The sequence below is a fragment of the Rhagoletis zephyria genome, unplaced genomic scaffold (assembly GCF_001687245.7).
Source record: "Rhagoletis zephyria isolate East Lansing unplaced genomic scaffold, Rhagoletis_zephyria_1.1 Rzeph_scaffold_00032, whole genome shotgun sequence".
In the NCBI taxonomy this organism is placed as follows: domain Eukaryota; kingdom Metazoa; phylum Arthropoda; class Insecta; order Diptera; family Tephritidae; genus Rhagoletis; species Rhagoletis zephyria.
Window position 1 is genome coordinate 687,324 of NW_016157116.1, and position 23,690 is coordinate 711,013.

Below are 23,690 nucleotides of genomic sequence, written 5' to 3' on the forward strand. Positions count from 1 at the left end.
TAAGTTTATTTTTATACCCGAGAGCCATGTACATATGTACATATGTATTACATACATACATATGTATTAAATTTCTCCGCGTAACGATTGTTTGTAACAGCCGAAAGGAATCGAGATAGATGCAGACATATGATTATCAAATTGCTCAGAATGAAAATCGATCATCTGTCTGACCGTTCGTCTACGCACACGATAACTCATATAAAAATTTAGATATCTCGACGAAACTTGTTACACATATAAGGGCGGATTGTATTGAAAATCGGCAAAATCGGACAATAACCACGCCTAGCTCTCATTTAACGGTAGTTTGCGATATTTTAGTAACTAATTAGCTCATTTAAATTTAAGAAAGGCTAAAAAACAATATTTAAACCTGCTTAAGATGTAATTTGCGGGTTGAATGATGATTTTTACACAAAATAGTTTCCGAATAAAGTTACATATTTTTGTCCGCAGAATCCCAATCTGGGGTGAAAGCATGTATGACCCATTTAAAAGAATGGGATTTCGGTATGATTAAGCCAATTCGGGCCGAAAGCGGAAGTCGGTAATACGAACAAAAGATAGAGCATCACCGAGTTGGTAAATCATATTTTTGCGTTTTCCAATCAAAAATATGTTCCTCCATTTTAGAAGTCCAGGACGAGTTGAACAATCAAGGTCATTTAGAGGTTGAAAAGGCACTTTCGAAAAAAAGCTTGAGACAAAAGTTATGTATGTACGTATTTTTGTCGATAAATTTCGAATCTGTAGTAAAAACATGTATATTCCATTTAGTCCATATTTTTGCGTTTCCAATAGAAAACATTTTCCGCCATTTTGGAAGGGTGGACCGGTGGTCTAGAACACTCGGTAGAACATTCGGGTTCGCCCGAACTTAGACTTCTTTATTTGTTAAACTTAAAATTGCTTAAAAAATAAATGCTGAAAATTGCTTAATCCGAATAGTAATGCTAAAATGATTTTATGAAAAAGTTCGCTATTTTTACTTAACTAAAACGTTGTAGGAAAAAAAAATTTCTCATTTCAAGAACTGGCGGTCTTTCAAAGGGTGTTTTGACATGTGACTGGCATGTATTTGTTTGACTGAATGCATAATTAAATAAAATATTTAGGTAAGTCAGATTTAATTGCTACATCAATTCAGCAGCATTTTGCTATTTGTAAGGTGTTTAGGTTAAAATTGTATATCATTCTTAATATTAAGATGGATAGTCACAACAATTGCATAAATATTTAGTTAAACATTAAAATATAAAAATTAAAATATGATAATGGCGCTATCGTCATTTCGGGAACCTTTTCGTACTATGGCGAGCAAACAAAATTCATCTTAAATTTTATGTTTTAATTAAATTTGAGATTTTTTGAAAAATTTTGGCTGTACAAAATGTACATGTCGAGTATATCTTGTATTATTTTTTTAAGTTTTGGTAACGTTCCCGAAATGACTTTAATAGTTCATCATTCCGTACGTTTCGCGATAAATTGAGAAATATGTAAGTTCGTGCTCTGCCCGGTTACAAACTAAATTGACGAGCTCAACCATTTCATAACAGCGTAAAATCTGTTTAATAATAAAGTTAAAATTTTTGTTTCTGCGACAACTAAATTCTCCACATCCATGATTTTGACCTTTTTTACTGACAACATTGTGGGCATTAGGCAACCGTTTGTTTACACAATCCAATATGTGTTACGATATCGTATGATATGTATCTATCGATGTTCGATCGTTCAAACGCTTTAACAACCGCTTCACGCACATGTTGGATGGTTTACAAAAATGTTTGATTGGAAAATATAGTACAATTACGAAGAATATGCATTGTTTTAAATTTTAGCGGCCTATTAATCCAACAAAAATATATGTGCATATGTACAACTGACGTGTCAAACTCGCGGACTGCATGCGGCCCAACACGATTTCTAGTGTTTAATACAATTATTTTTCAAATAAAAAAGTCTTCATGAACAGTAATGTATAGGATTCATTCGTCTTAGGGATGTGCAATTAATGAGATTATGATTAATAGATTAATAGATTACTGTTTAAACAAAAAAAAATTTTGAAATCTGAGTAACTTTATTTATTTGGAGTTTGCTTTTAAAGAAAATGAAATTTTTGTCGCTCTCAAAATTTTATATGGCGAATTACGTAATTCGAAGGGTAATTGGGCGCATATTACGAATGAGAGAGCCATTTACGAATGATAGAGGGAATTACGTGCTGTTGGAACGTACTTTATGGCCCACAACAAGCTTTAACCTTTCCTTTTTGGCCATATATGTGTAGGCATATGTATAGTATGTACTACTAGGGATGTTTCGAATGCCATATTTTTCACATTCGCCAATGCGAATTTTCGGAATGCGAATGTTAGGAATAACATTAAAAAACCTATAATCAACTAATCAGGCATGTTCTGAAAATCGTACGATTTCAAATCGGTGCGATTTACAAAATCTATTTCGAAGGATTAATAACAAAGAGAAAAATTTGGCACTAAATCGATGGATATAACGCAAATGAGGTGTTTCTGGCAGTTTCCATTTGAAACATCTAATACTTTGATTACAAATACTTTGAAAACAGATACTTGAAAACAATACTTTGCAAATCGTACCGTGAGCGAAAATTGCAACGTATTGGATTGTAAGTGAAAAATGGATTCAGTGTCAACATGTATATTAGCTGTTCTGTGTTAACATGTATTTTCAATCTTTATATATATACATATATATTTTTTTTATTAAAACATCAAATTTGTGAAACCAAAATTCTATTTCAAAGTGTTTGCATTTAAGTGTCGACAACAAGAACCACTTGAATCAGCTATTTCTCAAATTCTGGACCCGAAATGTGGTTTTTTGCGTGGAAATTTTTCGTTTATTCTCTAATTACCGGATCCGGTCCGGGTTGTACGGGAAAGAACCTACTATTTATCAACAAATCAGCTGTTTCCTAAACGCAGATACATGTGTAAGCGTGGTCTGCCGGGCAAAGTTATTATGCAGATTTGTGTGCTATTTAAAATGCACTTGTATATGAGACATTCTTTTTCATATCGGACACCAAATTTGGTGTCACACTTTCGATTGGCTCCAATTTTTTATGGGTTCTATACATGAAATAAGCTAACACGTGTTCGAGGATTTTTTTCGCTTTTTTCTTTGGAGATATGATCTGTCAAAGTTAGCATTTTTTCGTGATTCTTACTAATCATGTACTTCTTCAAATCGTTATATCTCGGGTTGTTCTGCTCATCGTAGAGACTTCAACTTAACGTCGTTTTAAAGCTAAAGAAACGGGTTTAACATTTCTATATATATAAGATNTCGTGATTCTTACTAATCATGTACTTCTTCAAATCGTTATATCTCGGGTTGTTCTGCTCATCGTAGAGACTTCAACTTAACGTCGTTTTAAAGCTAAAGAAACGGGTTTAACATTTCTATATATATAAGATCGTCAAGATTGTCCTAAAGCTAACTTAGCTATTAACAGTTGAACTTTTTGAAGTTGATTTAAGGACTTAAAACTATACCATCGTAATCCCTGTTTAATTCTCTATAAAAAACGTGGATAAAAAATGGGGGTTTTTCAAGAACTATTTTTCTTCATGACGACATGGTTTATTTTGTGAGAATCGGCACTTTTTTGTAATTTTTTTTCGAAAACTTATGTTAAGATATATTTGGTAAGGTGTTAAACATCGGGTTTTTGCAAAATGTAAAATTTTATTACGGATCCCGATAGAATACCTATCCAGATATAATATCTGTATGGCAAGATTTTTCTTTAAGGCGACGAATCCCTAGAAATGGGTGTAGCAATTGCAGAACTAAAATTAGAAAAACGCAGATTTTATTGTGGATTTCGGCAGAATATCACTTCGTTACCAATATTTGTCCCAGAACTTTTTCAATCCATATAGTTATTCTAGCGAAATCCACAATAAAGTCAAAATTTTTGAACTTTGGTTTTAATATAGCCACGCCCATTTCTAGAATATTCTTTGATTGAAAAAGTTGTGGAACAAATGTTGGTAACGAAACGATATTCTGCCGAAATCCGCAATAAAATCTGCGTTTTGCAAACTTTAGTCCTACAAGTACCACGCCCATTTCTAGGGGTTTGTCGCCTTAAAGAAAAATCCTGCCATACAAATATTATACATGGACAGGTATTCTATCTGAATCTGCAATAAAATTTAAATTCTGCAAAACTCGATGTTTCACACCTTACTAAATATATCTCAAAAAATACATAGCTCCTCCGTTTGGATTGAACAACAAACATATGTACTATGTACTTACATACATACATACTTAGAATCATACGACTGCAAGATTTCTACAATATATCGATGTTATACATACATATCCAGCCCTACATCAAAAACTATCACAACTCAAAATTCTTTAAGATTTACTCTTTTTCTATAAAGCAGTTCATACACAGAAAAAACTCAGTTAAATATATTTCCCTCAACACATAATTTGGTAACTATAACCAAATAATCTAACTATAACCAAATCATGTGTTGAGAGAAACGTATTTATTTCTCAGTGCAAGTCCTATATCCAACGCTCGGCAAAATTTTTTCTTCATCACCATCTTATGAAAAAAAAAAAGTATTTTGCTTGCTTTGCTTACACAGCATCAACAGTTTTTTACTTCTCCTAAACATTGCAATTTCTTGAGTTGTGACCATTTTTGATTAAGGGTGCGATATAAACGAGCATAGTATAAATAAGTTTCCACGCAACAAAATGAGAAGCCAAGTATTATACAATCACTTTGTTTATATTCACACATACAAAAAGTATTGCAACGTATTGATTTTCATGAATTAAAAAATATAGAAACTCAAAAGTATACCCGAAACATTTATTCAATATTGGGACAATCCCAACTAATCAACTAGTGGCTGGTCTACATTCCTTGGAGATACACTCTGTGAGTATTAAAATAAAGTAACCATACTATGTAACTACTTTGAGCAAAGAACAAAGTAAACAAATTAAATTTTGTACCAGAACCAAGAATAGTACGCTGAATCTCCTAACATCGGGCTGAACATAAAACAGTATTTACCCGGAATCTGACAGGTGGGGTGTAATAAACCCCAGCATAGTAATTTTCTTGGTGCCTGTTCTAACATCAGTCCAGTTGTAAGCGCTTCCTAAGTGGCTTTAATAAATAACGCGACATGTTTTTATTGCTACTCATTAAAAAAAAGCTTTATTTTTAAAAACATTAAAGAAATTTTAGTGAAAATCGTGGTACTTAATCATAAAAGGCTGTATTTCAATGGGGATTGTGACACCCCACCTGTCGAAACTTGTTACGAAAATTCAGCTGTAGGATGGCGGGTTAAGGCAAAAACAACTCAGGTCAACAAAAAAAAAACCAAAAATCATGATCGCTAAACAAAAACTCAAATTCAAACATTCCAAACAAACACACTGCAGTTCGACAAAAAAAAATTTCACACAAAAGCTAATTTTAAGTTTATTTTTATACCCGAGAGCCATGTACATATGTACATATGTATTACATACATACATATGTATTAAATTTCTCCGCGTAACGATTGTTTGTAACAGCCGAAAGGAATCGAGATAGATGCAGACATATGATTATCAAATTGCTCAGAATGAAAATCGATCATCTGTCTGACCGTTCGTCTACGCACACGATAACTCATATAAAAATTTAGATATCTCGACGAAACTTGTTACACATATAAGGGCGGATTGTATTGAAAATCGGCAAAATCGGACAATAACCACGCCTAGCTCTCATTTAACGGTAGTTTGCGATATTTTAGTAACTAATTAGCTCATTTAAATTTAAGAAAGGCTAAAAAACAATATTTAAACCTGCTTAAGATGTAATTTGCGGGTTGAATGATGATTTTTACACAAAATAGTTTCCGAATAAAGTTACATATTTTTGTCCGCAGAATCCCAATCTGGGGTGAAAGCATGTATGACCCATTTAAAAGAATGGGATTTCGGTATGATTAAGCCAATTCGGGCCGAAAGCGGAAGTCGGTAATACGAACAAAAGATAGAGCATCACCGAGTTGGTAAATCATATTTTGGCGTTTTCCAATCAAAAATATGTTCCTCCATTTTAGAAGTCCAGGACGAGTTGAACAATCAAGGTCATTTAGAGGTTGAAAAGGCACTTTCGAAAAAAAGCTTGAAACAAAAGTTATGTATGTACATACGTATTTTTGTCGATAAATTTCGAATCTGTAGTAAAAACATGTATATTCCATTTAGTCCATATTTTTGCGTTTCCAATAGAAAACATTTTCCGCCCTTTTGGAAGGGTGGACCGGTGGTCTAGAACACTCGGTAGAACGTTCGGGTTCGCCCGAACTTAGACTTCTTTATCTGTTAAACTTAAAATTGCTTAAAAAATAAATGCTGAAAATTGCTTAATCCGAATAGTAATGCTAAAATGATTTTATGAAAAAGTTCGCTATTTTTACTTAACTAAAACGTTGTAGGAAAAAAAAATTTCTCATTTCAAGAACTGGCGGTCTTTCAAAGGGTGTTTTGACATGTGACTGGCATGTATTTGTTTGACTGAATGCATAATTAAATAAAATATTTAGGTAAGTCAGATTTAATTGCTACATCAATTCAGCAGCATTTTGCTATTTGTAAGGTGTTTAGGTTAAAATTGTATATCATTCTTAATATTAAGATGGATAGTCACAACAATTGCATAAATATTTAGTTAAACATTAAAATATAAAAATTAAAATACGATAATGGCGCTATCGTCATTTCGGGAACCTTTTCGTACTATGGCGAGCAAACAAAATTCATCTTAAATTTTATGTTTTAATTAAATTTGAGATTTTTTGAAAAATTTTGGCTGTACAAAATGTACATGTCGAGTATATCTTGTATTATTTTTTTAAGTTTTGGTAACGTTCCCGAAATGACTTTAATAGTTCATCATTCCGTACGTTTCGCGATAAATTGAGAAATATGTAAGTTCGTGCTCTGCCCGGTTACAAACTAAATTGACGAGCTCAACCATTTCATAACAGCGTAAAATCTGTTTAATAATAAAGTTAAAATTTTTGTTTCTGCGACAACTAAATTCTCCACATCCATGATTTTGACCTTTTTTACTGACAACATTGTGGGCATTAGGCAACCGTTTGTTTACACAATCCAATATGTGTTACGATATCGTATGATATGTATCTATCGATGTTCGATCGTTCAAACGCTTTAACAACCGCTTCACGCACATGTTGGATGGTTTACAAAAATGTTTGATTGGAAAATATAGTACAATTACGAAGAATATGCATTGTTTTAAATTTTAGCGGCCTATTAATCCAACAAAAATATATGTGCATATGTACAACTGACGTGTCAAACTCGCGGACTGCATGCGGCCCAACACGATTTCTAGTGTTTAATACAATTATTTTTCAAATAAAAAAGTCTTCATGAACAGTAATGTATAGGATTCATTCGTCTTAGGGATGTGCAATTAATGAGATTATGATTAATAGATCTTGAGTAATTACTGTTTAAACAAAAAAAAATTTTGAAATCTGAGTAACTTTATTTATTTGGAGTTTGCTTTTAAAGAAAATGAAATTTTTGTCGCTCTCAAAATTTTATATGGCGAATTACGTAATTCGAAGGGTAATTGGGCGCATATTACGAATGAGAGAGCCATTTACGAATGATAGAGGGAATTACGTGCTGTTGGAACGTACTTTATGGCCCACAACAAGCTTTAACCTTTCCTTTTTGGCCATATATGTGTAGGCATATGTATAGTATGTACTACTAGGGATGTTTCGAATGCCATATTTTTCACATTCGCCAATGCGAATTTTCGGAATGCGAATGTTAGGAATAACATTAAAAAACCTATAATCAACTAATCAGGCATGTTCTGAAAATCGTACGATTTCAAATCGGTGCGATTTACAAAATCTATTTCGAAGGATTAATAACAAAGAGAAAAATTTGGCACTAAATCGATGGATATAACGCAAATGAGGTGTTTCTGGCAGTTTCCATTTGAAACATCTAATACTTTGATTACAAATATAAAACAATACTTTGCAAATCGTACCGAGAGCGAAAATTGCAACGTATTGGATTGTAAGTGAAAAATGGATTCAGTGTCAACATGTATATTAGCTGTTCTGTGTTAACATGTATTTTCAATCTTTATATATATACATATATATTTTTTTTATTAAAACATCAAATTTGTGAAACCAAAATTCTATTTCAAAGTGTTTGCATTTAAGTGTCGACAACAAGAACCACTTGAATCAGCTATTTCTCAAATTCTGGACCCGAAATGTGGTTTTTTGCGTGGAAATTTTTCGTTTATTCTCTAATTACCGGATCCGGTCCGGGTTGTACGGGAAAGAACCTACTATTTATCAACAAATCAGCTGTTTCCTAAACGCAGATACATGTGTAAGCGTGGTCTGCCGGGCAAAGTTATTATGCAGATTTGTGTGCAGATGACATAATATTTTTTACGAAATCCGTCCGACTTAAAAAAGAATGGCTCATATGTGTTTTTTTACGAACTAAACCCCCTACTGGAACTGGTTGCAGTCCACCCTTACGCTTAAATTGGTAAATTCCAGGTTAAAGATGAGGTATGTGAGCACAGGTTTCTAAGCCGCACTGTATTGGCGGCTGGAACGGCCTAGGGTACAGTCCGCGTTTACGCTTTGGTTGGTGAACTTCGCGGTTTGGTTCCAATTCGCTTTCAGTGGGTTCAATCACGGGTGATACGCTGCGATCTCTCTAGACTTCTCAGTTGTTTCAGAGCTGAAGTTACTATGTCGCTGATTAATGCCCAGTCATGGCTCCTTTCAAAAGCTTTAAACACCCCTCCAACGGCTAGTCTCAATTGCCTTATTGAATCGTTCTTCAACGCCACTTCCGCAGCAGTATCTGTGACCTTGTCACTGTTACTCAAAAGTCACGGGTAACGGCTGTGGCAACTTCCAAATAGTCACCGTGACAGACTGTGTCAAAGGAGCAGCTTGTGAGCAGATGTTTTTGTAGTAGGATTGCGCTGCTACAAACTGTGACTAAAGTAACAGTCGCAATTACATATCGAGAAACTGCCACCAGTTATTTAACACTAAAATCAGATTAATTTAGTTTGCTATTCGAATTTCACACCATTAAAAACGAATGTGAATGACCAAAACAAAGGACGAAAATAGTCAGTGATGTCAAATAAATAAATAATGCAACTTTTTTGTCATTGTTTTTGTCACAGTCACGGACGAAAATCACTGTGACTGCAAAGTCACAGTAACAAATAACGTTGTTCTTCAAAAGTTACGAGATCGCCCATCTCTAATTTCAATTGTACTATTACTATAAAAAATTTCCTTTACAAAATCTCCCAAAGGTCAGTTTAGTTTTTCTTAAATTTTCTTTTTCTGCAATTTTTTTCGAGTCTAAAAACCTTTCTTGTACACAACAAAAAAGAAAATTCAATAGGACCATCAGTTCTAGAGTAATGGGCTGTTTTTGCTTACGCGTAAAAGCACATTTAGCGCATTTAGGTCTAAATGCTACTCCAAATATATATGGGGCATTTCACCTCAAGTGACCCAACTTTTGAAATCTATGTCTTCCGATCGGGATGAAATTTGCACCAAGGTTAGTCCTAAAAAATAGTAGTTATGACACAAAATTTCAATGGGATCGGTCAAACACACTCCGAGTTGGAGGGTCTAGAATTTTGACATTTTGGTCAAACGGCCATTTTTTCGGATCCATATAACTAATTACCTATTGTATTTAGAAAATTTTTTCAGGAATGTTTTCGATAGATTTCTCTTCAGTCTTTACAAATTTTATTTTTTTTTAATTAAAATGAATTTTTTTTAATTTTTTTTTTTAAATAAAAAATAATTTTTATGTTTTTTTTCAAAAAGGGGTATTTTTTTTTTTATTTTTTTTTGCTCAAAAGAAAGCTTAGGTATTTTTCTTTAAGAGCTTTGTGGTCGCTTAGTGGGATGCAACTTGTGTATCAATCAAAATTAGCGTTTAGTAACTCGAAACAGCGGTTTTTTTAATTTTTAATATATGACCTATTGTCTTCTTTTTTTCGTATTATTGTGTAAGTGTCTCGGAAACCTGAAAATAAAACTTATATGAGAAGGTATATACAATTACCTTTCCAACGGTATATAACACGCCTAACCAAAGTTTCATACCCTCGATACTGCCATTCCCGTAGTTAAGGATGATTAAGATTTTTCGTAGTCTAACACAGCAGGTACTCGATTTTGTGCATCCAAACTCTTTATTAATAGCTTTGCAGAATTTTGAGTATTAGATTTGCATACCTACTAGCACAATATTTAAAAGGTATGAAGAATATGGGATTTTCCGGTAGTTAAGGATGATTAAGATTTTTCTTTGTACCTAACCACAGCAGATTCGTCCAAACCTTTTCTCAATAGATATTCATACCTACTCGCGCAACCTATAAGTAGCTATAATAAATCAGCTATAGTTTATGAAGGCAGTGTATGGTCATTTTGAAGACCACTTTTTTAGAAACAGCGTTAAAATAAAGACTGTGTTATTTACATAATTAATATTTTCAGTAGCTATGGCTCATAAAAAGGCTAAGCTTGATAAAGAAATTTTTGCTTCTTTTTGCTTTAATCCCTTCAACAAAAAAAACCACGTTTCTTCAGATACACGACGGCTTTCTGACGGCTTAATATCAAAATTCCCTACGCTATCAAAACGGATGCGAATTTGTGGATCGTGCAGGAAAGAGCTCAGCAAATTGAAGGAATTACCGACTTCGAAAAGTAATGAGCCTTGTGAAGACGTTATTCCAGATAGAGACCATATTGAATCTGAGAAGGATGACCGAATTTCCGATGACGATGGCTCCAACTTTACTGAAGAAAATATGACTTCAAGGGATGAGTGCCAAAACCAATACCACAAGGATGCAGTAAAAGTACTTGAGCAAATAAAAGAAAAGTACAAAACTTCAACTAGTAGAGCAGAAAAAATTCAACTTCTCACGCTTGCTCCACCGACATGGAGTCGCGCAAAAACAATGGCTGAGTTTGGAACATCAGAAAGAAAAGCCAGGATTGCTAAAAAATTAGTTGCAGAGCATGGCATACTCACACTCCCAAACACAAAGAAAGGAAAACCTTTAGAGTGCAAAACTGAAGCTCTAGTGACTCAGTTTTATCAGCGCGATGATATGAGTCGCCTGATGCCAGGGATGAAAGACTGGGTGTCTGTACGAATTGACGGTAAGAAAGTTCAAATGCAGAAGAGGATAATTCTCTGCAACCTGAATGAGCTGTTCGCGAGCTTTCAATCTGAACACGAGGATATTAAAATTGGATTCACAAAATTTACCCAGCTCAGGCCAAAACATTGCGTCTTGGCAGGAAGCAGCGGAACTCATACAGTATGCGTTTGCATTTATCATGAAAATGTGAAGCTGATGTTGAAGGAAATCAACTTGAATTATTTAACAAATGATTCGCCGGAAGATTTGAACAGTTACCGTGATTGCCTTAAATTGACAATGTGTCCTAATGTATCAACTTCTTGCCACTTGGGTGAATGCTCAAATTGCCCGGGAACTACGTTCATCAAAGAGAATTTGGTCAAGTCTTTTGACCGAGAATTTGTGGAGGAGGTCAAATTTGAATCTTGGCTGCAGTCTGAAAGGTGCACATTGAAAACAGTTATCTTAAGTGTGGACGATTTTGTGGAAGAAATTTGTACCGGATTGGTAAACTTGAGAACCCATGACTTTCTAGTCAAGGAGCAGCGGTCATTCTTCGAAAATTTGAAGATACATTTGCAGGCAGGTGAATTCGTTATTTCATACGATTTCGCAGAAAACTATAAATATGTTATCCAGGATGCCATACAAGCATTCCATTTCAATAACGACCAAGCAACTATATTTACAATAGTTATTTACTACATGAAAGATGGAAAACTGGAACATAAAAGTATGGCAATCATATCCGACGATTTGAAGCATGACGCCGTTGCTGTTTATGAGTACCAGAAGATAATACTAAATTATCTAAAATCCGAATTCACAGTAGCGAAGGTATACTACGTTTCGGATGGAGCTCGTCAGCATTTTAAAAACAAAAGTAGCTTCGCAAATCTTATGGCTCATGAAACAGATTTCGATACACCAGCTGAGTGGCATTTTCATCCTACTGCTCATGGTAAAGGAGCATGTGATGGTATAGGAGCAAATATTAAAAGAAATGCAGCGAAGTATAGCCTCCAATGCTCTCATCAAGCCCGTATCTTAGATGCGAAAGCTTTATTCCGGTGGGCAAAGAAGTACTGTAAAGAAACTGAAATAATTTTTAGTAGCAAAGATGATCATGCGGAAACTGCGAAATCACTGAAGAGCAGATTCGATGCTGCAGTAACAATCGATGGTACCGCTCAATATCATGCTTTCATACCGATTGGCGATGGAAGGCTCAAGTTAAAGAAGTTTTCTTCCTCTACCCAATGTGATTTCTTTCCAAAAGCGAAACCCGAAGTGAAATCAACAGCAGAACCCAGTAACCCTAAGAAAGGATTGACGAAAAAAGCCACAAAGAAAGGTGGAAAATAAGGTGGATGGAAGGCTGGCTATTATAAAATTAACTATCTTGTATACTTTTTATGTATCTATTTATTAAATTATATATTAAAAACTATTCTAAATAAATAAAAAAATTCATAATTTTGACCAATTCTATAGAAAAACAGTTATTTTATTCCAAAGGTGTACATATTGTGGGTATTGTTATATAGCGTTGGAAAGGTAATTGTATCTAATTTTTTATATGTCTTATTTTCAGGTTTCAGAAAAACTTAGGTCATATATTAAAAATTAAAAAAAACGCTGTTTCGAGTTACTAAATGCTCATTTTAATAGATAAACAAGTCGCATCCCACTAAGCGACCTCAAAACTCTTAAAGAAAAATACCTAAGCTTTCTTTTGAGCAAAAAATAAACAATCTTAATCATCCTTAACTACCGGAAAATCCCATATTCTTCATACCTTTTAAATATTGTGCTAGTAGGTATGCAAATCTAATACTCAAAATTCTGCAAAGCTATTAATAAAGAGTTTGGATGCACAAAATCGAGTACCTGCTGTGTTAGACTACGAAAAATCTTAATCATCCTTAACTACGGGAATGGCAGTATCGAGGGTATGAAACTTTGGTTAGGCGTGTTATATACCGTTGGAAAGGTAATTGTATATACCTTCTCATATAAGTTTTATTTTCAGGTTTCCGAGACACTTACACAATAATACGAAAAAAAGAAGACAATAGGTCATATATTAAAAATTAAAAAAACCGCTGTTTCGAGTTACTAAACGCTAATTTTGATTGATACACAAGTTGCATCCCACTAAGCGACCACAAAGCTCTTAAAGAAAAATACCTAAGCTTTCTTTTGAGCAAAAAAAAATAAAAAATAAAAATACCCCTTTTTAAAAAAAACATAAAAATTATTTTTTATTTAAAAAAAAAAATAAAAAAAATTCATTTTAATTAAAAAAAAATAAAATTTGTAAAGACTGAAGAGAAATCTATCGAAAACATTCCTGAAAAAATTTTCTAAATACAATAGGTAATTAGTTATATGGATCCGAAAAAATGGCCGTTTGACCAAAATGTCAAAATTCTAGACCCTCCAACTCGGAGTGTGTTTGACCGATCCCATTGAAATTTTGTGTCATAACTACTATTTTTTAGGACTAACCTTGGTGCCCGATCCCGATCGGAAGACATAGATTTCAAAAGTTGGGTCACTTGAGGTGAAATGCCCCATATCTATACAAAATTCGTCACCTAAATGCAACTAAATGCAACTCCATTTTTGCATTAAGAATCTAAATGCTAAAAGCAACCCTGTGATCTCCCAAAATTTCCACGATTCGAACATGGTTTAATGAGAAAAATTGGCAACATTGCTTTTTCGAGTATATAGTGGCCAGCTGCGTTTCAGTGATTGCCGATCGAGATTTCATTTATTATTTTACATTATTTGGATAAAGAAAAGTTAAGCAAATTCAACATCGATGTGATGCTGATAGAAATCTGGATCGGCTTGTGATCAACTCTGTTTGACTTGTTTCCTAATTAAGTGAGGAAATTTTAATTGACAGCACCGACAAATGAATATATACACAAACAAATGTTCGGTTATGGTTAAAACAATTCAAGTTTTTGTATTGAATTTTTGGTTCAAAATTTATTTTTTCCTTTTCAGTAGGGTTTTTGCATATTATTTTCTGCGTGAGAATTGATCGTAGTAGATACGGATCTGAATAAGCGCCTGGAACACGGCTGTTTGTCAAAAGCATACGATTTCGAGTTCGCGTAAATGTACATTTGCTAAATACGATAGCATGAACGCTCTTCGAAAACATATGTTCGAAAGTGCTAAATGTTGCATTTTAAATGCAGCAAAAACGGTGAATTATGCTCGGTCTCACATAAGAAGATTTTAATTTTTAGATAGTTCGCAACCCTCTTCAAAATTATAGCTTTTACATGAAATATCATTTAAATTCCTTTCTCTTCTCTTTAGTCTTTTCTATTTGCTTTTACACGCTCTTTAAATGGGGAAACAGCGAAAATTTCAAAAGCAAAGCTAGAAAGAAAGTTGAAACGACTTGACGGTACAGACGCATGTGTACTCGTTCCTTTTCTTCTCACCCCCTCTCTTCTATATGCGAGCAGAATTGAATTTAATACTTGAACCGTGTAGAAGCAGTCTTAGTCAATACATAGATGTATTTATTAGAAAATAACCGGCTGGCTTCGCTTTCTATTCGAGCCCACGATACTACTCTCCGACTGCAGACCATTGCCTTTGTTGCTCTAATTTTTCATGACAAATTTGTTTTAGTTTTGGGTATTTTTAAATACTTCGCACTATTGTGTTGTTTAAAAGGAAAAATTTAATTTATTTTGTAACATATACATTTATATCTATTTAAGTGAAACTCAGGTGTTTATCGCATTTGCTAATTCATCAACGAGCGAAAGCATGTTCACATGTAATATGGAGGATTTCCATGAAGCCCAACGAATAGACATACATACAATACTGACTTGCTGTTGTTTATGCATGTCAACAATGTCCGTACCAGAAAAAGTTCGCCGTACACCCCTGGTTAGGTTAGGCTAGAGTGGCTGCCCCGCGCAGAGCGCGGAGTACACGTGTGCTGGAAAAGCCCGTTGTGATACCACTGGCTGAATCCATTTGTTTCTTTCCCTCCCTTAGTAATTGAACCACCGAATGCGTTTTATATAGCACAAAAAGTCGAGAACGTTCGCCGAGTTCAAATCGGCTAAACAATCCAGAAAGCACTTGTTGAAGAATTGGTTGCGGATGTTGGCCAGGGCGGGACAATGGCAGAGATAGTGTTCGATGGTCTCCACTTCCTCCTCGTCTCTGCAACTGCGACAGAAATCGTTGGTGGGGTATCCTAACCTTTTTCCGTGTGTGCCCATGAGGCAGTGTCCGGTGATTACCCCGACTACTAATCTGAGAGAGGAGCGGTCCAGCCGGGTGAGAGCTATAGATCGCTTTACATCAATCTTTGGCCAAATTTGCCTGGTAGTATGGCAGGTGGTTTCCACAGCCCACCTTATATTTACCTCCTCAACGAGTTTCACATTTAGTCTGTGTGTGCAGGAGATTAGAGGTATGCCCGCATTCCGAGCAGAATTGACTACAGATATTTCCGTCCCCGTCTGTGCCAGCTCGTCGGCTAGGCAGTTGCCAGGGATGTCCCTATGTCCAGGGACCCATACAACAGTCAAGGAGCATTTTGGTGCCAACAGGTTGAGAGTCTTCCTGCATTATATGGCTACTTTGGACGTTGCTTCGTTAGAATTGAAAGACTTGATAGCAGCCTGGCTGTCAGAATAGATAGAAATAGGCCGTCCTGGAGGGGCGGAGGTTATAAGCCATCGAGCAGCCTCCATTATGGTGTTTAATTCCGCTTGAAAAACGCTAAAATCGTCCGGTAAGCGAAAGCTGAGATTTAGCGCGATTTCGTCAGAGTAGATACCGCTACCCACTCTTTTGTTAAGCTTGGAACCATTTGTATATATGGCCGTAGACCCTGGGTTCAGGTCTGTGGTCCTTTCCCACTTGTTCCTCTCTGGGATTCTTGTGGAGAATTTGTTATCTAAAAAGAGTAGAGGAGTGGTATAATCTATCTGTCGTAGATTATCCGGTAGAGTTTCAAGTACTTTTGCGAGTCCGAATCTGAGCTCTCCACGGCTGGATTGTAATTTTGATTATTTCCAGAGATTTGGTGGGTGTAGTGGGCAGGGCTTCCGTGACGAGCATGGCGGCCGTCCTCTGCACACGTTCCACCTTGGCTCTGGATAAGGTGTTGTTTAGCGCAGGCCACCATACGGTGACCCCGTAGAAAAGGATGGGTCTTATCTCAGCTGTGGACATCCAGTGTACTACGAGTGGTTTTATTCCCTATTTTTTGCCTATAGCCGTTTTTCAGGCATACAGGGCAGTATTGGCCTCCCTGGAGCGGTCTTCAATGTTTCGCTTCCAGTCCAGTTTCTTGTCCAGAATAACTCTAGGGTATTTGACCTCAGTTGAGAGGGTAAGTGCCACCCCGTTTAGGGTGGGAGGTTTAAATAAGGGAGTTTTATACTTCCTTGTGAAAAGTACCATTTCTGTCTTGGCAGGATTGACACTTAAGTCCACATTCCTTGGACCAGATGTTTACCAGACCGAGTGCGTTTTGCAATAACTCACTCGGCGTACGCTATGACTTGACAACAGGTGCTCTTTAGGCTTAGAAGTATGGTGTTCACTGTTAGATTCCAGAGTAGAGGGGAGAGAACGCCCCCTTGGGGGTGCCTCTGGTCACATAATTTGTAATGGAACCATCGTCCAGTTCTTTTCGAGAAGGAGCTCAACAAAATCCACCAGACCTCGCTGCACACCCGCCTTGATAAGGGAGTTAAGGACAGACTTCGGGTAGACGTTGTTGAAAGCACCCTCAATATCGAGAAAAATTCTGAGCGTGTATTCCTTTAAGGTCAATCCCTTTTCAGTCGTTGCTACGATTTCATGAAGTGCGGTCTCCACGGATTTCCCCTTGGAATATGCATGCTGATTCGAGGAGTGGTTGTCAGTTTTAATATTCCGACGAATATTCATTTGTCCACTCGTATTTTATGTGAGTCAATGTTAGGCAGGCTATAAAAATCAGAGAAAGCATGGGACACAGTATGTCCTTAGCTTCCTGTAGCTGAGCGGGAAAGATTCCGTCAAGGCCAGGAGATTTGTAGGGCTGAAAGGACATTAAAGCCCATTCCACCTTATCCTCACTTGCGACCCAGAGACAAGTAGGTTCTAGGACCGGGCGAAAAACCGGGGGTCTTGTCCGAGCAGCCCGGGAAGTGAGTGCTCATAAGGACCTCCAGCATTTCGTTACATGATGGCGTCCAGTCACTGTTAGGCTTCTGGATAGAGTTCATACTTGAAACGGATTTCGAGAGAACTTTTCTCAGCCCGTTGGCTTCAGAGTTCTCTTCTATGTTGTTGCATAAATTTCGCCAAGATTCGAGTTTCGTCCTCTTTCTGGCCTTCTTGAAGATTTTGAGTGGGTCTTTGTATGGTTGCCAAAGACTTGTTCGCTTACCTCGATTGAAGAGCCTCCTGCTGTTCTTCCTCAGTGCTGAAATCTCAGGATTCCACCACTGCGGTTTCTTTTTGCCCTTCGGGAGGGTGCTTGGGCAGAAGGCTTTGAAAGCAGCATTACAGGCATTTGTCACAAAGTCCACTGCTTCATCAATTTTTGACGATGAGTCCAGATCACCGAGAGAAACAACCTTCGTATTCGAGAGACTTGCTTCATCCGATCTTAACGATAAGCATGGCTTATAAAAAATATTGTACACGTCAAATATATGTATATAGTATTTTTTTAAAGAAAAAGTAAAAATGCTTTTTAAGTGTACATCTTTTTTCCTCTATAAAAAAATATATTTCTTTGAAAGTATCATATGATTTATAGCTACGAGTATCAATATTTAAATTAATATAAATCAAAAGTCCATTTTTTATTAGTGAGATTTTCGCTTTATTTCTCGCATCTCACCATTTCAAAATCTTAATAGAAAAAACTCTTTCTATGAATGCCGAAGTTGCAGGAATAGAGAGCATAAGCGAAATAATTTTAAGCAAATTTGGTAAATCTTTCTAAGTATTTTTAAAAATGTTGCCATTTTTGATGTGTGGACCCTTTGTTTTTAAGCATATTTATTTTAATATTGATATTTCAGTATAAATGTCATCCATTTTAAAACATTGCTGTTACCACCTGTTAGGGATCAGAGTTCAGTCCGAAAACCTTGTTTCTAACGATCCAAGGCAATTGGACTAGAATCAAATCCTTAGCTTTATCGCTTAATTTGTAGGATCTGCACCATCCTCAGAGTCGGTGATGTCCATCGCTTCTAGCTCCTCCCGTTCGGCTGCGGCGGTTCGGAGTCCAGAAGCTGTTCCTCGTTCAGCATTGCCCACCGGCTGAGACTGCGCCTGTGTCGCTCTCAGTATCTGACGCGGTACCGGGTACACCCGTTGGTAGGTCCCCAGGTCCACTCATGGTGTTTCCTGTGGACCCCGCGATGTCTGCCACCGATGCCGACTCGGAGGCGCCAGCTCCACTGGAGGCGTTACCTCTTTTGTTGGCCCCTTTGTCGGTAGATTTATCGGAAAGAGCGGGTCCGCTCGAATCGTTACCCGCCTCCTCCCCTTGTTGGTCCATTTTCCGGTGGACTTTTACTGTGATGGGGTAAAAGCCGTAGCTTATTACCCCACCATAACCCTCGAGAACTGGGACGGAAGCATCGTTGATGACAAAGCCAACAAAATGCCACTTCCCCTTGGTCTCGCCAACTCGCACTATCCTCCAATCACTTGTGGGCAGTCCTGCGGTGCCCAGTCGGATGAAGTCCAGAATCTCCTCCGGCTTTGATGGTTCAGCTGGAACCCAGGCCCAGGCTCGCGGGCTGTTAGGGATTTCATCCCTATGAACGGCAACTAAGTCTGCCCCGGGCCACAGCTGTCCAACCGTGGAGATCGCTTCCTTGTAAATCTGGACCGCGCGTTCATCTACACACGCCACCAGCTTTACCCGCCCCTGATGCCACCCAACATCACGGACGATTGGTGCAGGGCCGGGATACTTCTGGAGTATCCCCTTATACACCCTGCATAGACCCATCAGTACGGACTTCCAGTTGTCCGTGTAATGTGGCCGTCCGGATGGCCCTTGTCCAACACCGCCAGCGTGAGGAGCTCTTTAGCGGCCTCGCTGAATGGCTTCGTGGTGGACACGCCCATGGACGGACGGTTAGAAGGAGAGGATCCACTCGCGGTGTCGTCCAGAGAACTTTGTCTCTTTTGGCCTAGGTCCTTCCGTGGGTACGCCTTAGTGGATGGTCCTTACCACCCTTCCCGGAGGATCGCTTATCGCTATCGGCGAAGACTTCCATTGCCCACTTGAGGGAGGCCTTTTGATCCTCCGTCAGCTGGTCGTGTGGAATGACACCCAGTCGTTTAATGACCTTAGGGGCTGCCCTTCGGTCGCGGTGAGCCCGGACGGAGGCCGGAATTATTTTCGCTGCTTTGGAGCAGCTGGGGCGCCGATCCAGGTCGTTTGCACCGGTTGTTGGAGTTTTACTCGCAGGAGTAGTCCTCGGCTTATCCGTGGAGGACTTGGGCTCGGCTACTACCCCCTGCGAGTTGGATGTGCCCGGGGTAGGCGTAGAGAGAGGGACCGTCCGCAGCTTCCCCACCGGCCTCGACTTTACCCATGTACAGTTCTGCCCATGATAAAAACATAACAAGGTAAAACCATTGAGAGGCAGTCTGACGTTTGCCAACAATATAATTTTAAAATCAAAACTCAAACTCACACACACATTCTCATTTTCAATCTCAAACAACAACAATTGTGAACAACTTAATTTTTTTATTTTCAATTTTATATGATTTTAAAATGTTGGCAAACGTCAGAAAAAAATCATGGCCGACGAAAGGAGAGAATGAATTTACCTTGTAATGTTTTTATCATGGTTCTGCCTGTATCGCTGAAAGTATGCTTTCCCTATGGGGGCTTAGCATTCCCTCCAGATTCTGCGGAGGACCGAATCTGATTGGGCCGTGTAGGCCCTGTCTTCAGCGCCGTCGATACGGTTCCCGAGATGGTGGGTTTGTTGGACTTAACTTCGCCGTGTCCAGCGGCGGCACTACCCGTGCAGGGCTCCGAGGCTTCTTTAGTTATATTCTTTATCATCTGGTTCTTTGGCCGCTTACCAAGCAGAAGCCTTTCGGCGGCCGGAAAAAGGGAAAGGTGAAAAAACGGCCAACCGCGGCAGAGCCCCATGCCGCAGCAAGTCCACGTTACTCACGGAGGCGGACAAGTATCCGGGAGGCGCCGTTAGAATACAGTCGGAAAACTCACTGACTGCAAACCGTCCAATAGGCACGGTTACGCATGACACCCTGGATTAGGGGGCGTTTTATACCTACCCCCAGGTACCACCTAGAAATGGCCTCAGTATGCTCACCGCAGCCTCCCTAGAGCGAGCCCATCCGGCCCGCCAATAGACTTGGCAGGAGAGTTTATACCTCGGCCTTAGCTAGGCCCCGCCTGCTTGCACCACTGCGGCAGAAGAGCAAGCCCATCCTGCCGCAGCGGTGCAAGCAGCGATGCACATTGTCCTGTCGGCACCCGCTTGGAGGGTATATCAAGGTGGATTTTCGCCAACAGCCGTACAGCCCTGAGTCTTCTAGTAGCGTGGAGGGTTTGACGGCTCAAGTGTCTTCGGTACCGGAGAAAGGAGAGTTATCGGACAATATCTCCTTTGTTGGACGGTTTCCCCGGTTTAAGCAGTGGAACCACCCTCATAAATTTCCAGATGTCCGGAGGAGGATATTATGCACAATGAACGACGACGCACCCACCAGGATAATGGGCAACTGCAGTAGCTATCCTGATATTACAATTGAAAGCGCTGATCTGATACGAACTTTTCCAAAGCTGGTTGGAACGGTTCCGTGGAAATTACTGAGAGCACCTCCTTTGCCCTTGCCACACCGACAGACGTTCACGTAGGTGAGCGTAAGCTCCGCAGAGTTGTCACTGCTACTGCAGCCCGCTTCATTCCAGCAGGATGCATTTCGGAACCCCGTCCGAATTTTCCCTCCGAAGCGGCTATCTTAGCCGATGAGCGAGACAACCTTCGTCAGGCCGATCCCGGAAATCCCCGTATCAGGAATTTTAACACGTAGATTCGGCAACTAGTAAAAGTACATAAGGGGAAGAAATGGAAAGAGCATCTGAAGACCTGTAACTTCGCCTCTGGTGTGAGCAAGCTTTGGTCTATCGTGAGGTCATTGTCTAATCCGACGAAGCGAGATGACACGACCACGGCGACCACGGATCGAAGCGCGAGCTGTTTTAGCCGACAGTTTACGCTGCATCCTCCGGCGGGCAAAGCCAAACGTCGAGTGACCAGAACGCTGCACAAACTGTCAACACTTAGTGCGCCTTTTGTTTTCACTAGCGGTTAAGTTCAGTAGCCATCGGGAAGGCGAAAGCCTCCAAAACCATAGGACACGAGGGAATTTGCATATTGATGTTGAAAAATTTTGGTCCTGCGGGAGTAGACTAACTTACCAGGGTCCGTAACCTGTTTATGCCTACTCTCGTTAGAGTTGAATTGCTGTGCAACTTCGTCTCTTGGACCGCAACTATTAACATTCCATGCCGACCCATGAAGACCGTTATCTCCTCGATCTTGCTCTGAAGCCCGTTACAGTTAAATTGTTAAATTTTTGTGCCTTTGAAGACCGATTGTAATGTAGGATACCGCCTGCCGCCCCCTGCTGGGTGTACTGTTGAAGGGGTCCTACCTTGTGGTGGTAGTGGGCGGCATTGCGGGGAAGTTTGCGGCTGGGCAGCACAACAGGGGCCCACTCTTCCACCAGCCAAGGCAGGAATTGCACTTGAATGATGTCTCATTACGGTATATTCTGGACCGACATACCGAGAAGATTGTCTGAGGGACTAGTAGTTGCCGGGTGGCGATGTGTCCGTATGTGTGTCTATTGTTGTGGTGTGAGTGAGTTAGTGTTGTGCTGCTCGGGCAAGCTCCGGTGTGCCGTGTATGTGGTCCGGTTAGCACACCGTGATCCACCGCCGGTGCGTTCTTAACCCCGAACAGGTGCGTTCTTAACTCCGAACAAGTGCGGAGATGATTCCACCCGTCGCAAGTATTGCACCTGACTGAGGTGGAGTTTGCATGCAAACGTCTCTAGCATACACAGCAGGTGCATATTTCTGGCCCTGGGTTTGACGCTATGCCAGTCCTGAGCAGAAGAATACGGAGCAGATATAGCCCCATAAGCGAACAACATTTGAAGGATTTCGACGACCTAAACGGGGTTAGATCGCCGAAACAACAGCCCTGGGTGGGGGAAAACCCGAGTCATTCCGGTACGTAGAACCATCTGTCCTGGGACAGACACAGACAACCGTCTAAACTGGTGGTGGGCATCAGCTTTCCCGCGGCAAAGCTCTTTTGGAGTTATCTGTACTATTCCCACGCCACTGACTAAACTCGAAGGCTGAATATCGGCTTTACTACTGCGCCTAAAACTATGCCGCAAGTTGATTTTTAACGCTCTAATGATAACAATTGCCAATGTTATTGTTATGACTAGGGATTTGTATGCGCTGAAAAATCGAAACTATGCGCGTATAATGTGCACTAAAAATCAAAAATATGCACTAAAAACTGAAAAAAACAAAAAAATATGCAAATGACCTCTCGCATTTGTTTTGCTTTTTTAATTTTTTATTTTATAATTAACACAAGCATATATTGTAATCGTTAGTGCCCCGAACAACTCAAAATTAATTAAATATATACATATCTAAAACTTTAAAATATGTATTAAAAAAAATTAAGCACTTGAAGTAAAAAGTGAAAAACTCATTTACAAAAAATTCAAAATACATATTTAATTTCCATAATTTTTTTGTTTTAATTTGCTTTGTCCAGGGCTTTATTGGCAAACAAATAAATAGTTCTTTAAAATTTTCAAAGCTAAAGCTTTCCTTATTTGGCCGCAAAAATGTTTTGTATAAGGAGAACGTTCTTTCTACGTCAACACTGGTGATTGGGGCGTACTTGAAGGACGCTAGTTAATTGGGATTAGAGCTATGAAGCAGGAATCACACGATTTGTGCATTTGTGTGAATTTGTACATTTTGGCAGTCACATAGTGGTGTTGCTTAGAAATTTGAGTTCAGCTCAATAAAAGAATTTCCAGACAGCACCACTCTGTAACTGCCAAAATGTACAAATCTATACGAATGTACAAGTCGTGTGATCCCTGCTTAACAGCTGTCACTTGCGGCCATTTGGCTACTTAGCACACCAGATATTCCCTTAAGTTCCTTAAACCCCTTATTTTTTGTGGAATGGTATCCAATTTTTTCTTGATTTTTTGCCCAAGTTCACCCTGCACACCTTGAATAGTAGTAAAGCAGTCTGCATAA

General features: G+C 38.7%; 2 protein-coding genes across 6 annotated transcripts in view; both read left to right on the forward strand.

Annotated features, from left to right (window-relative positions):
* Positions 1-23,690, forward strand: part of PMCA (plasma membrane calcium-transporting ATPase 3) — a 669,337-nt gene that overhangs the window by 545,841 nt on the left and 99,806 nt on the right. The gene's annotated exons all lie outside the window — the stretch shown is intronic.
* Positions 9,996-12,466, forward strand: LOC108364380 (uncharacterized). The gene is made up of 2 exons (XM_017618054.1): positions 9,996-12,296; positions 12,391-12,466. The coding sequence occupies exons 1-2, from the start codon at positions 10,664-10,666 to the stop codon at positions 12,420-12,422; spliced, it is 1,665 nt and encodes a 554-aa protein (XP_017473543.1). The 5' UTR covers positions 9,996-10,663; the 3' UTR covers positions 12,423-12,466.